Source organism: Trichophyton verrucosum (genome assembly GCF_000151505.1).
Source record: "Trichophyton verrucosum HKI 0517 chromosome Unknown contig00399_43.r1.exp, whole genome shotgun sequence".
Taxonomy (NCBI): Eukaryota; Fungi; Ascomycota; class Eurotiomycetes; order Onygenales; family Arthrodermataceae; genus Trichophyton; species Trichophyton verrucosum.
This window is the reverse complement of record NW_003315366.1, coordinates 47076-61658: the sequence shown is the minus strand read 5'-3', so window position 1 is coordinate 61658 and position 14583 is coordinate 47076. Positions and strand designations below refer to the sequence as shown.

The 14583-nt window shown below is 47.2% G+C and overlaps 3 protein-coding genes across 3 annotated transcripts; 2 read left to right on the top strand and 1 right to left on the bottom strand.

Annotated features, from left to right (window-relative positions):
- Positions 1–9069: 9069 nt before the first annotated feature.
- On the bottom strand, positions 9070–9757 carry TRV_05298 (uncharacterized protein; the record flags this gene model as incomplete). The annotated part of the gene is made up of 3 exons (XM_003020575.1): positions 9070–9333; positions 9451–9497; positions 9679–9757. 3 exons carry the CDS (start codon positions 9755–9757, stop codon positions 9070–9072), a joined length of 390 nt encoding a protein of 129 aa, XP_003020621.1.
- Positions 9758–10300: 543 nt separating this feature from the next.
- Positions 10301–11959, top strand: TRV_05297 (uncharacterized protein; the record flags this gene model as incomplete). Its single annotated transcript, XM_003020574.1, has 2 exons — positions 10301–10877; positions 11010–11959. 2 exons carry the CDS (start codon positions 10301–10303, stop codon positions 11957–11959), a joined length of 1527 nt encoding a protein of 508 aa, XP_003020620.1.
- A 2248-nt stretch (positions 11960–14207) lies between these two features.
- On the top strand, positions 14208–14540 carry TRV_05296 (uncharacterized protein; the record flags this gene model as incomplete). The annotated part of the gene is made up of 1 exon (XM_003020573.1): positions 14208–14540. One exon carries the CDS (start codon positions 14208–14210, stop codon positions 14538–14540), a length of 333 nt encoding a protein of 110 aa, XP_003020619.1.
- Between the last annotated feature and the right edge of the window lie 43 nt (positions 14541–14583).

Below are 14583 nucleotides of genomic sequence, written 5' to 3'. Positions count from 1 at the left end.
CACTATCAGTAAGTGATACACACCTGTCAACGGCTTTTTATGTGCGGATAACTAGCCAAACAACATATCCCTGTTGGATCAAGCGACGACTGGATTCAATAACACCGAGGTTATATGGAATTGTGGCATTTAGTCCAATTAAAGCAGACTTTGCTATGGTATCTAGACTCAATAAGTAAAATAGCGTATCAACCAATTGATCACCTATATGACCAGGCATCTTCACACGCATATAGCCACTGCATGATGTTTGTCTCTTCATCCTCTGATTGCAGGTTACCAGATCCATTGTTCCTCACGAGCAGCATTCTTGAGACTAGCCAAGGAGTATGGTCTAGCTATGTGTATTATAGGAGAAATAAAATAGCATAAATGTTATGCTGGGAGGTACATGTTGCATGTCTGCCAGGTAGAATGGTCTCTTGGAGTCATGGACTACTGATAATTACATCGCCATATCAACGATAAGAACTCCATATAGGATGAAGGATAAACATTCCTATGTCTGAGATGACGAGATAAAAACCCTCTTCTGTTCGGGGTATTCCCATGAGGTGGAGTGAGGGATAATAAATGATCTTTTGAAAACTGGTGATCCCAATATTGTGAATATCTGGCCGGGTAACGACCATGACCACGAAAAACCTCTTCAATCCTAGACGATTTGGTGGTGGAGAATAAGAATGCAAAACTCCCGGAGTACATAAAACTACGGGGCTTTAATTATTAGGCTGGCTGACTAGGGTAGGGACGCTGTTAAAATTATTTCTTCAAGATGTCCCGGCCAAGAAGCTTCCTAGGATTAACTGGTATCAATACCCCAGAGGGAGTTTAAAAAAAAGGGCGCCCGATAGGCTTGCTTTCTCCGGATTTCAACGCAAGTGCAAATGCTCCATGTCCCGTAAGTGACGGAGCCGTGAAGCTATCTGTTTAGTATGGCCCACTGACCGCATCTCCAACGAGCGGCCCGATCATGGAATCCCAACGGTGTATGGAGTACTCCGTATGCAACTCCGTCCATCAACATCGCGATTTGATGTATGGGTACTTACCTGGAGAAAATAGCGGAGTACCCCAGAGAGAAAGGACGTTGTTGCTTAGGTAAGGACCGGTGGAAATTGAGTGACTTGCGACATGCACACATGTCCATCCCATCTAGCCCAAGCGAGCTGTTGTGCCCCTTTCCCCCTTGCCTGGTCGTCAACCCACATCTGGTGCAGAACGATGGGTCTCCTTGAAGTGTGGAGCCCATAGGGCATGGCGAGTGGGTAGAAGACCACGCGGCTGCGGATAATAATATCCTGCGAGATATAATAGTGCTCTATAGCAGAAAATAACTATGTCTCAGCCCTTTTTATTTTGATGATCCTGAAAATCAGCGAGGGTATTTTAGCTGCGCCCACCCACGTAAACATTCAAGAATCGCGTCTCGGGAGCGACAAGCCGGTGGTGGGAAATTAAAAACCCATGTGCTTGCTTCCATAGATAGTTGGAATAGCGAGGCAAAGTCACCCCCTGAGTCAGAGTCTGCAAAGATAGTGAGCCACGGCAGATGGCGTGATAATGGTGATGATAATTCATTTTCCCCTTCCACCCTTCGTCTCAGGATTAGCGGTGTGCGTGATGCCCGAAGTGAAGAAAGGAGAAAGAGACTCCGTGTCTGAAATCGCGCTCGCGCTGCAAACGCCATGACATGTGTCTTTGCCTCATCGCATAGGCCTTCTTTGTTACGGGAAAAGGTCTAAATCGACGTCTATCGGGCGACATCGCATGTTCATCATGAACTTGAAAAAAAAAAATTAAAGTAATTCCGCTCTGGCTGGGCTCCTTTGGGTAGTTGGTGGCCGGCGGTGGTATGTGGTAGTGGTTGCAAAAAAAAAAAAATAAAAAAATAAAAAATAAAAAATTTAAGGTAATTACCACGCACTCGGAAAAAGGTCGACCTCCGAGTTACGCCGAAGGCACACAGGGGTCACGGGAACACCATTTCAGGAAGGCGAAAAAGGAATAATAATCCCAGTATCAAGCAGATACAAAAGAAAAGAAAAAATTGATAAAAAAATAGATAAAATAGTAGGCTTGGCTTGCGTAAATGGCGCAACTTTAACACAGGAGAGAAGCCATCCCTGTTCGCTCAGCAGGCCGTTTGACATTCTCTCTCGGGGCCGATGAGCGCAAGTTTAAAGGAGATGTTGCCGCATGATTGGAGGATTTGGCTAGAGGGTAGGGAGCTCATCCCAAGAGGAAGAGACGCCCTACAAATCTGAAGCTCATCGTCATATCAAAAGGGTGAGACGTCCGAGACGTGAACCGAAAAAGCAAAGGGCACACCAAATTGGAAAGAAGGGTAAAAAAATTCTAGAAGAACTGGAGCCAACCGGGCCTGTCAAGTGGGAATTCAAAGTTTGCCGTTGGACGAATATCGTCTTCCCAGGCGAGAAAGGGAAAAAAAATTAAGAAACTGGAGATCTTGGACCTCGGTCCACAGGAGAAATTCATGTGGAAAAGACGCCAAAACGCGCTGGCCGTCGAATAATTGTTCAAGGAAAATTTTAAGGTCAGCCAGAGAGAATTCAAACCGGCCGAATTGTCGAAGTTCCCAGTCAGGAGGTGGGCACCTCTGTGTGGAATCAGGTGGAACCTGGGAAGCTTGTTTTCCTATTTATTCAATTTCTCCCTGGCAATTTCATTCGCGTCTTCGTCTTCTGCGTCTTCGTCTTCTGGTCAATGGAAATAAAGGGGAGGACCGAAATGTATTACCGCGTCACCCCTTAACGGGACCTTATGCTGGGAACCAAAAAACCCAGAAGCAGCCTGCCAATATCTTGGTTACCCCTTAGAGGTGATGAATATAGAAAGGAGACGCTGGGGCAGATCAGTAGTTGATGAACATCGTTCCGTTCTCCGAACTGCCCATGCCCATGCTTGGTACCAGGGAGGACCAGCGGAAGGCGGATCCGGCATGCTGAACCTCAAGCTCAAGAGGAGTCCTGGTGGGGCCATGCATGCTAGGACGGATGAGGTAGTTATGACACGCAGCATGCATGCGCTTCCTTGCTGGCCACTCGTATTGTCATTTTTATTTTAAAATCTTTTTCGTTCTTGTGCTTTTTGAAGGGTGGGTGGTTTGCCTCTAAGCCCATACAAGAGTTAAAACTGGAGATTCCGTTAGACGCCGCGACTTGGGTGGTGAACAAGGAAAATTCAATAAAGCAGGAAATGAGAACGTACAAAACAGTGAAGCATGCACTTTGTACAACCTCACACCGACATAGTGGCAATGACCAGGAGTCAAGATTGGAGTGATAGCATGAAGGGAAGATTTACCGAGGAAGCCCAGGTATTGAAGAGAAAAAGAAGAAAAACAATAAAATAAGATTTCAGTTGGGGAGAAGCCACATCATCATTCTCTTGAGATCTTGATCAATTTGATCGCCGACCAAACTGTCGTTTTTGGCTTTTCGAAAATCCGCTCAGACGAACTGACTGACTCAAGTATCGCCCAATTCACTAGTTGTTCAAGGTCGAAACATCATTCGACCTATCTCTTCGTCTCCCTCTCCTTCTCAAGCCACAAGAAGCCATCGTGGTTGAATGATGGCGGAAGAAGGGCATCATTGATTTTGTTATCGTTTTATCAGCATCGTGCTGATCCATTAGTTTAAAAAAAAAATAAAGGCTTCTTTTGTGTGGCAATAATCACCGTATCTGTTGATTGAGAGACGAAGCATGGGCTCTCTCCCAATCACGTGTACATTTTATGCATGTCGAAGGAGACTTCGCAAAAGCCTCCCGGAGCAAGGCCGAGGAGCATAAACCAAGCCAGAGAAGTGTTTCTGGAGTTGTGAATAAATACGTCACCAGCAGCTCACCCTTGGAGAGGGGGGGGATGTCTCTTAGCAGTTTCGGCTCGATCTGCTAAAACCCCGGGCCTGTCAAGGGGAATTTCTCGGATTTTCATTCGCTCCTGGCCAACTCGTTCGATTCTCCCTCGACCAGCAAGATTGATAAGAAAGAAAAAGTCAAACTCGAGTTGGGTGGAATATGAACCCTACGCTTTGATCGTCTTGGGAAAAGAAGGTGAACCAGGCATGAGCAAATTTAGGTTGGCTGGCGTTTAATATTCCCCGTCCAGAAAGTGCTTTTTGTTTTCGGAGATTGAGCGGAGCAACATGATGGTTTGAAGCTTTTTTAGTCTGAAAAATTAATTAGACAACGTGACGCCCTTTGGCAGCACATCCTTTTATCTCTCCTACCACCAGCTATATGCTGCTCTGTACGGAGTACCATAAAGCCTGTGTTCGGACTGTCCGTAGTACCCCGAACGAACTAGTACTAGGAGAGAAGTTGGCGGGCTTTATCGTCATTCCTTTTTCCCTTTCGCCTTTTCCCCAGCTCTTTCGTTAGCAAGCCATATAGTGCTCGTGGCGCCACCACATGTAAGTGGTATGGAGTGTTCCTGACTTCAACCAGGGAGGGCTTTGCAAACCATTGAGCCAGTCCTTGAAACTTCCGGCTTCTTATTTGGCTAACCCGGGGGGCCACGCCTGTCATAATAGACTCCTTCAGCACATGATAAACTTGAGGAGTAATATACTATGTCTCTCCTGGATTGGCAGCACGTAGATCTGGTATCGGCTTTCTCGCACGGGAGGTGGGAAAGGAAAAGAGCGAGCTAGCATGCCAGATTATGCCAGATAAGCACGGCTCATCATGATACAGCGGCAGGAGAACACCACACAAGTAAGGTCACGGAGTAACATCGGGTCGCCAGCTGCGCCATCTCATCACATCATCGTACATCGTGGGTAGTTATTCGCCAGCTGCTGGCCTTTTCAAACTTGATATGAATTTTTGCAACCAGCGTGCGAAGACTGCCAAATCAGGAAAGTTCACCGAGGTATGCAGCCGAAACGAGCACTAGCGTGGTTTATGTAAGCCCACCTTCAGAACGTCAGGTCTTGGCAGCGTTTTTCTTGGGTGAATTTTCGGCTTTTTTTCGTTTCGAGACGCTCTTATTTCGTCGGGTTTTAATTATGATTTAATTGCTTATCCTGTATGATGAGAACTGGCGTAATCGTCTAGTTGGTGTCTGTGCAGGAAAACTCAGTTGAGAAGCTGCAGGACGAAAGTGATGCTGAGAAAGGAGGGCCGGAGAGACGGAAGTGATTCTTTTAGGCTTGCTAGTGTCCACCCCCTTAAACGACAACCCCGGAATATCGTTCATCCAACGCATACGAGAGCGGGTGAAGGGAAGGGAAGGTGGATGAATGGGTGAATCTTTGAGCTGAGTGGTTCGGAATGCTATCACGATCTGAACTATCGATTTTCGTGAAGGGTGAGAAGAAGGAACCATGAAGCATGGTGTTCCTTCGTTCTCGTATCTCCTTTTCGTTTCAGGTTGGGACAGAAATAGCAGTCTGCAACTTTTCACGTCCAGCAGGACCATTAATCTATTTTGGCTTTATGGCAAATGTCACTCACAGGGTACTTACTTACATATCTGGCATAGTTACTCTTTCGCTCGTCATCGGTGTTATAGTTGTTATTCGGTCGAGTAGTGTGTCGCTCAGGTTTGACGGACGGATGATGCTTCGTATTTACGCTTCTGTTGATATCGAACCCAGCTTGACTGCTTGGTGAGTTCGATGAGCGCACGTTCTTTAGGTTCCGGAGGCGCAGAGCCCACAGACGCACGTACAAGAAGTCGAACCCAAGAGGCGGCGATTGCTTAAACCGCAGCTCCATTCTTCTTTTTTGAGTCCACATCCTCCAGACTCCATCAGCATGTTCATCTTGTTTGCAGAAAAGGCCCAAAAAGGGCGATGACCGTTCATCCCGCTCTGTGTAAGTATGTCGCAATAATGTACGTCTATGTACCCTCCCTCCACCCATCCACCAGCGTCTGTTTAAGCTTAAGATGGTTTCCGCAACGTTGGGAATCAGTGGGGATGCACCTAACGTTGTTTGCTGGGTACCGAGCACAGCGAGAGATATACAAAAAGATAAGCAGTTTGTACGTGTTGTATAGGAGCCCATGTGTCTTTGATAGCTGACACTTGTCCTGAAAGAGATACCAACGACTTCTTATCGCTTTTGTTTACGAAGAGAGTTGGTAATTCCAAAGTTGAATGGATGGATGGATGCGTAGATGCCGACTTTACTATCCGAATGGCTGTCCCGTTTCCTCGTTTCTGAGCAGAAACGAACTCAATTAATTCGCCTTGTGCCGTCTAACCGAGGACGAAAAAATAGGATTGATAATAATGGAAAATATATTGATGGCGCCATTGCCATCTGAGCTATCATGCCGCTGCTAGATCAGACAGCCCGGCAGAAAACCACGAATTCTTCGCTCAGGATCTTAGCAGGAGTGGTTAGTGTGATTCGATGCTCCTTCCATGAGGCTTCGATGGCCACCAGCTCTAGCAAGGGTCCGTGGTCTGCTCCATTGCTTTTTCCGGGTTTCCGCTTGTGGATAAGGAGTGTCTGCACTAAATAGTTGCTATGCTGTGCTGCTGCTTCACTTGTCGACGCTTCATTCTATTTGTTAGCACGGTTCCTATAGTGTGTGAAGTCATATTTCAATTCGTTGGAGGGAATTCCTTTTCTTCCTTTCGTTCTTTTTTTTTTTTCTCCCGTGTATGTCTTGCTTTCTTGCTTTNNNTTTTTTTTTTTTTTTTTTTTGGTGACCCTGTTTTTGCATGTTCCTTATGGCCTGATCCTGGATGCATGGAATGGGGATGTGACTCCGTAGTTCTCCGCAAGGGAAGCGTTATCCGAACCAAACAGCCAGGAGCGTTAACCGCGTCTCTCTCCACCTATGACTTTCAACAATAATAAAACACCTGCCTATCTGCTTCTCCTGCCATGACAACTCGATGACATACAAATAATCCCTCCCCAATTGATCAATTGCTGAAGGCGGTCTCCGAAGCTCTGCGGCCCCTGTATGCTGTGCAGGACCATGCCCTGACCTAGTCATTCGGGCCATCAGTCAACATGTTTCGTTACAGCTGCTTTCTCAATTACCAGGGATGGGCCAGAATAAGTAATCATTCCTGGCCAGTTTTCTATTACATCGTAAGAGTTGTTTGTAATAACAACAATAATATTATTAAAAGCCCAGCAATACCTGTTTAATTGATTTCCATGGAGATCGCGGTTGGCTGCTCATCAGTCATCGAGGAGAGCACGTTCACGACAATACGATGGAAGGTAGCAATCGACCCTTCCACGGTATGTGACGGTGCAAGCCATAATACCCCTTCCGCCCATGGCACCCCAAAATAGTCGTTCACTATAGCAATCTCATGCAGGGTTCACATCAAATGCACGTTTCGGGGGTTTTCAAGCAGAAACGAGACCTTGAAAGGCCACTTGTTCTGCAAGCTCCGAGATTAGTGCAGGTATGAAAGATGAATATGTCCTCTTGACGACACAGACGGTCAAGCACGCAACACGCATATTATCATTTCCCTAGTGACCACGCCCGGGCGAAAGGGTGTAAAGCCAAAAGGAGAAAACCGAAGAAAGTGCTCTCGACAATAATCGGGTATCAAAAACCAGAAAAAGAAAGAAAAAAAAGCGAGTTTCTTGAGCAAGTCTCTGGCAACACGTAAGGAGAACCTGACAGCATAACTCGGCCATGTGGTGACTCGTGAGGGTGTGAGCTGTTTCTGGCGGTTGCAGGCAGCAATCCCATTCGCAGATCCAAGCCGGGGTCAGGGATCTCTGAGGTCTTTTCGTTTCTTCTTCCTCCCTGTTTTTCTTTTTTTCTTTTTGGCCTCTCGCAGGGGGGCTCTCCCTCTTCCCCCCCTTTGTTTCCCCCCCTCTGCTTTGGGTTACAACGAGCTAGCTGTTGTTCGCCTTATCGGACAATCCGGGCGGTACATGACAGCACCTCCTTGTGCTCCTTGTGCTCCTTGCTCGTCATGTCTTTCCGTGTAGCTGGCAGTCGAGGTTGTGCTGGGCGGCTGTCTGGAGCCTGGGCAGCTTCCCTCCCAGGCCCCCGTTTCATCGTCGGGTATATCAGTCAACTTGCTGGGCATGCCTCTGCTATCGTCATGCCTGCTGCTGCTACAACTGTTTATTATTGTCCGTGATATACTCCGTACGCGCAAAAAAAATAACAATAATAACAAATAGAGGTCAACGATATCAAAGACAGGAGACGAGGTACTTAGGGCGGCACGGGTCTCACCGCTAAAACGGAAGTACCACTGCCACACACGCACCGCCGCTTTAAGCCCACGCCCGCCTCGGGACTTCTTCCGCCCTTTTTATTTTTACTTTTCTTTTTTTTCCTCTTTCTGCTGTTGTTATTTTCAACGCGTCGACTTTTCTTCACCTCCAACCCCGACGACTTCACCCTTCGTCTCTGCTCAGCAACTCTCAGCATCTCTCAGCAACTGCGGTCCGCCTGCGTGTCGCTCTCTCTCAGCTTTAGACGTCTCGCTGCCTGCTCTGCCGCTCGCTGTCCGCGTTCACCAGTCGCAATTGCGGTGTTGTTTCGGCTCCAGCGCAGCGTTGCCTGCTCCAGTCCTCGACCAGGAACCCCCCCCTCCACCCCCTAAGACCTCGGGAACTCGCTTCGTCCCCAGGGCCCCAAGCCTCCGTTGACATCACGAATCTTTGGCCATCTACTTTGCTGCCTTGGTAAGTCTACTTTTTTATAGCTGTTTCCCTTTGTCGAGACTGCTGCAAGCCACTTCCAACGGTTCGACGTATGTGGCGGATCCATAAGCTGCTGGCTCCCCTGTCGTTACCAGCAACCAGCAACCAGATTTCCTTGCCTTTCTGCCCTACAACCCCAGAAAACCAAAAAGAGACAAGATGAAGAGGCAGAGGAGCGAGGACAGGATAGCACCTTCATGCCATACGTAACCTACCACCAACCATTGTTTTTCTTCCCTTGACCCCGATCTGTACCCTTTGCCACGCGCAGAAAAAGCAACCCTCGAACCAGGGAACCTCTTTCGGAGGCGTCTGGGTATCGTCATGTTTTCGCCGTCCGGCCTTCGCCTCAGCCCTGTCTATTACTATCCTTACAATCCCTCTCTTTCTCTCTCATCTCTTCTCTTTTACACCTAGGTCGACTCCCTCTCCTATGAGTGCCAGAATATATGGAAAAAAAAAAAACAACAACAATAAAAAAACATATATATCTCTGATATCTCTCTGGATGGAGGAAGACCCACCCTTGCCTGCCTGGTGGATACGGAGCATCATCTTTCCACGCTCTTGGGAAGTCATGTTAAAGGGAAAAAAAGGAAGAGGAGCAAAAAAGAGAGAAAAAGAAAAGAAAGAGAAAAAAAAGAGACTTGGAGAAGGCTAAAAAAGTCGTCCCAGGAAGTTATCCCGGAAAGGGAAAAAAAAAAAAAAAAAAAGAAGCGAGAGAGATTACTGATGCCCACCTATCCGGCATTATAGCATCATCGTCACTCTAACCTCTGTTTCTTCTTCTTCTCTTGCTCCTCTTAAATTTTTCTTCAAGGCTAAACTTACGACCTCTCCAGTTTTTTCCCTTTTGTTCCTGAACGCCCTTACTTACTTCTACCCCTCCTGGACCCTCTTCGTTGGTCTCCATTCCTGACTTTCTTCTTTTCTTCGTTTCTTTTCATTCCTTCGAGAAAAGACCAAACTGTCCCTTGACCATCTCTTCTTACACACACTCACCTCGCTCTCTCTCTCGTTTTCCGTTGTGGATACAGAACCTCGCATCTGCAACACGGCGCTCACCATCGATCTTCTTCATAGCTCTACACTCCACTATCTCTCATCACCACCAAACCTCGACTTTCTGTGACAACAACCCAATCTATCATCACTGTCCTTACAGGTTAGTCAAGGCTGAAGGAGTCGCTGAAGAATAGCAAGAAAGAAAAAAAAAGGAAAAAAAAAAAAAGAAAGGACGAAAGAAAGAACGAAGAACAATTCGGCTAACGCGCGCTTCAGGGGTCTCTCTTCATCTTCAGGATTTCCAATTCTGCCGGTCGATATTGACACCGCCTTTTCCTCTCTCGCGCTCAGAGGAGAAATCAATCAATGATTGCTGGGAGATAGCGTAAAATCTGTTACTACTGCTTATAACGGCCATTGACCATCTGCCCACAACCCATCCACGCTTGTCATGGATCAGAATATTCGAACGCAGGCTTCGCGGCCGGCGTCAGCCTCGATTCCTCCCCAGGGGCCTCCGATACTGTCACATCTTCACCAGTACCAGGCTCACTCACCTTATCAGATTCCGCAGCCGCACACGCTCCCTCCTCTCCAACATCCCCAGTCTCACTCTCCAATGCCGTCATATCTGGGGCAACCATTTCGAAGTGATATGCCCAGGTATCCTGTCACTTCTACTCATGACGTCTATGCTGCCTCAACTGCGCCAATGGCGACACACGCTCCCGTGAACAGTCTACCACCGGCCTCGTTCTTGGGCCAGCACCACCAGCAGCAGCAGCAGCAGCAGTTCCCTTCACATGGCCTCTTGCCACCAACAACTGGCGCCCAAGCATATCCCCAGCCAATTGCACCTGCTCCACCACGAGATAGACCGCACGAGTATGGTATGCCCGGTGCTCCTTTCACCGGAGCTGAGGGTAAAGGCCCAATGTGGGCGGCACCCGATGGAATGTCCGCTTCAGCCGCCGCCTATCCTCCCAAGGATGCACCACGAACTCAGGTTGTTGGCTCTCAGGGTCGACGAGGTATCCTTCCCAGCGTTCCAGGACGTGCAGCCATCACCAATGGTGTAAACGGGACTGCCAAGGGAACCGCGATTCCAGCTAAGGATGCTGATGGCAAATTTCCTTGCCCACACTGCAATAAAACATATCTTCATGCAAAGCATCTAAAGCGACATCTGTTGCGCCGTAAGTTGATAAATATAACCAGACTCTTCCCTTTCCATTCCCATTCCTTTTTTTTTTTTTCCTTTTTTTTTGGTCACGCTCTTTTACCCCCTAACAACCGCAAAATGCTTTAAATTCTAACCTGATTTATAGACACTGGTGATCGCCCCTACATGTGTGTTCTCTGCAAAGACACGTTCTCTCGAAGCGATATCCTCAAGCGCCATTTCCAGAAATGTTCTCTCCGACGAGGCAATCCTACCGGAATCAGTCACTTGTCTCACCCTCATGCTCATCTCAAGAAGGCTCAGGCAGCGGGGGTTGTGCCTAAACCGGTGAATCAGGGTGATGTTAGTAACCCCATCTCACTTCCCAATGGTATTGGTGGTACTACGTTTGGGGAAGCGCCCGCGAGCGGGCATGGGGTTACAATGGCTCCTAGCCATCAACCCCGCTTCGCAGAACATCAGCCATTCAGTTATCCTATGCCTTCTCATGCGCCAGCGGTACAGAGTGGTAGTAGCGGTTTGGCCCGTAGTCCCTTGGACCAGATTCCCGCCGGCACTACTACTGCCCAGTACCCTCCGCATCAGCAGCAGCATCAGAAAACCTGGATGGCTGAGCCCAAACACAACTCTTCGTCGTTCCATACGCAGTCTGGAACTGACTCTGTTGGCCAGTCGACCAGTATTGCTCTTCCTCCGATCGATGCTAAGAATACTTCCGATAACAAACAGGCTCCTCCCCAACATCCACCACCACAGCACCCTCATCCTCAGCAGCCGCAGCAGAACATTGACTGGTCTGTCCTTCAGCCGGGTTCGCATGAGAACTACATGCCCGGCCCGCCAGTTTACCCTACGTCCATGACACCAGTTAATGACGGAATGCATGCACATGTCGATGCTGATCGCAAGTACTATCCTGCCACCACTGCCGGGCAGCAGGAAAATGGTGGGCTGAACGGTCTTTACCTTGCATCCACCAGCTTAAGCGGTGATGGTATGTACCGCTTCGTACACTCATCTACCAACCAAAATGGCAATATGGAATTCCATGCTAACACAGCATTAACAGGAACTGTTCAGCCTGCTAGACAATAACGGACGATGAAAGTGACTCCAAGCCTATATCAACACCACTTCTTTACCTAGAGTTCTGTGACGGCCGAATTGTGAACGAGTTTCTCTTATTAATCCCTTACAATTTTTCGTTTCCCTTTGATCTCGACCTTCCTCCTTAATACGTTCCGTCTCATACAGCCAATCAGTGGTCGAGCGCCCGTGCGGGGCACGGTCCGGATACTCGACAGGAAATCATACATCGCCATCAAAATTGAAGCAAATGGAAACCAGCATTATAGACTCGGGTGGAGCATTTATTTGTTTTTCTCTTTCCTACTCTCTCTTTTCCTCTCTGTGGGATATCTGCTTTGCAACGGTCTTTCCTTTTGCGATCTTGTCCAAGTAAGGAGTTTGTCGTTCATTCCTTTCCATTTCCTGCTTACACTCTCCCTATTTTCGTTATTACCTGCTGCATACATCGGTGAGATCATTAGACGAGGATTTGTTGTCCCCCTTATAAAACCTTTTTATTGTTTTCTTTCTTTTTTTTATACACTTTCCCCTTTGGCTTATTTGTATTATTCCCCTATTTTCCTTCGTCTGGAAAATATGTTCTTAATACGTGTTTTCTTCCCCTGATTTGTACTTTTTTTTCCCCTTTCTTAGTTTCATTTTTGGAGAAAAATCGGTGGGAGAGGGAGAAAAAAAAAAAAAAAAGCTCATTTCATCGGTGGAAAGCACTGTTTGGCATAGAAACGAAAGACTTTCCTTTCGTTTTGGGGATAATGCGAGTCGTACTTGTTGTTTGTTTATTGTCTTGCTTTCATTCACTCTTTACATACACGGTGGGCGGCTCGCGATTGATATATTACATTTGGGCTTTGTTTTTTGGTTCCTGGAGGAGAGAAAAGAAAAGAAAATCATCACTGTTATATCATAATTTGTTCAATTTATCCTCTCTCAAGACGCTCGTTGCTGGCTGGCCTGTTTGTCTGCAATGCTTTTTTTCCGTTCCTGGACTTGACCGCCTTGCCTACTACGCTTCCTTGTTAAATGCTCTCCTCGCGCTAAATGTTTTGCCCCTTGATAAACTGTTGACAATACTGTTTGCTACCTGCATGCTGCGTTCTATGACTATACCCTTGCCTGCGTGTGGTTTCCATACCCTGAGGCGATCCGACAATAGACGGCTATTCGATACCCAACATTTAGCGACACTTTCGGCTTTTGCCCACACTTACTCGGCGCTAGACGGAATGATGGGATGGAGCGGGAGATGAATTTGAAATGGGTCCTGGCATGCCTCGCACGTCTTTTACATAAGGAAAGATTGTCAGCGAGTAAGTGGGCGGAGACTAATTAGCTCTCTCACACTTCTCGCTGCAGCCACTTCGTACATATTTTTGCCTCTCCTGGTTGCGAATCTTCGGCTATGTGTTCGTTTGCGTTTGCTTCCGGTCTTATGATGCAATGCGACTGCAGTTACGAAATTGTATGTCTTTTCTTATCTGTTGTTTGCCCCTGCATCTTTGTTCAGCCATTCCTTGAAACTAGGCTTTGATGACTTCGGGAACCCAATTTGTAAGCCCTATTCACTGTATAGACTGTTTTGAATGAAACTATCTTTCTCTCAACTCTCTTTATACTCGGAACCGTTAGTTAAAATTTAGTTCTTATCTTTTGGCTATCTCTAACGATAACTATATCTCAACTTCACAAGTCCATAATGACTAAGCATACACACGTGATTAAACGATTACTCAGCATGCGAAACCGCCTACCATGGAAGAAAACGGAAGTTAGAGAGACGAACGTCGATTCGATTGAATTGCTGTCTCTATCCACGTCGCAGACATTCCCTATCCACATACAATGGTAAGTCGGTCAATTATGATCCATTCAGCCTTACGATTCGCCCTTATCTTGAATCTGCTCTGCCGAACTGTTGGCTGTTAGGCAATTCATACCCAGTCTCCCTCTCAACATCCCTCTACCCTTTTTGGCACCGCCAACTATCGAGTCATTTTCACTGATCCCGTCTCACTAACGCGATCAAATAGGCATCCCAAGCACCTCGTTCTGGGCCATTTGGCTCCTACCGATCCCCATTTGCGCCCAAGTGAGTCGTTAGACGATAGCCATTAATCACAAAATTGGACACCAAAACGAAAGAGCAGGAGGGCTGATTATCCCGGTTTCGTCATATAGATACACCGTCCCAACCAAAATTGCTGGATTCACCACTACCCAGGTCATGAGAATGTAAGTCGAGTATCTCTAGGTGTGAATGGAGGCGCGCTACTGTCTTGAGGCAGATGGTGGGAGAACAGAAGCCGCTGCGGCCATTGGACTTGGATCCGCTAACATATCTACCCCAATCCATAGGATGCCAATGGCAACTACCATGGGCGCCGCAGCCGGCATCTTCGCCATCTTCTTCCTTGGAGATGTTCCACGAATCCGAGAAGATATCCTCATGAACATTCCTGTCATTGGAAGCTACTGGGATAGATCGATTGCCCCCGAGGACAACGTACGTCTCTTTCCTATCCCCTGGCCGTTATTAATTTTAACTTTCACATTATTCTTATTTGATGCTGACGATTTGATGTTCCAATAGCCATTCTAAGCGTCTTGTGTCATGCGTGGTTGAGTGGAAACTA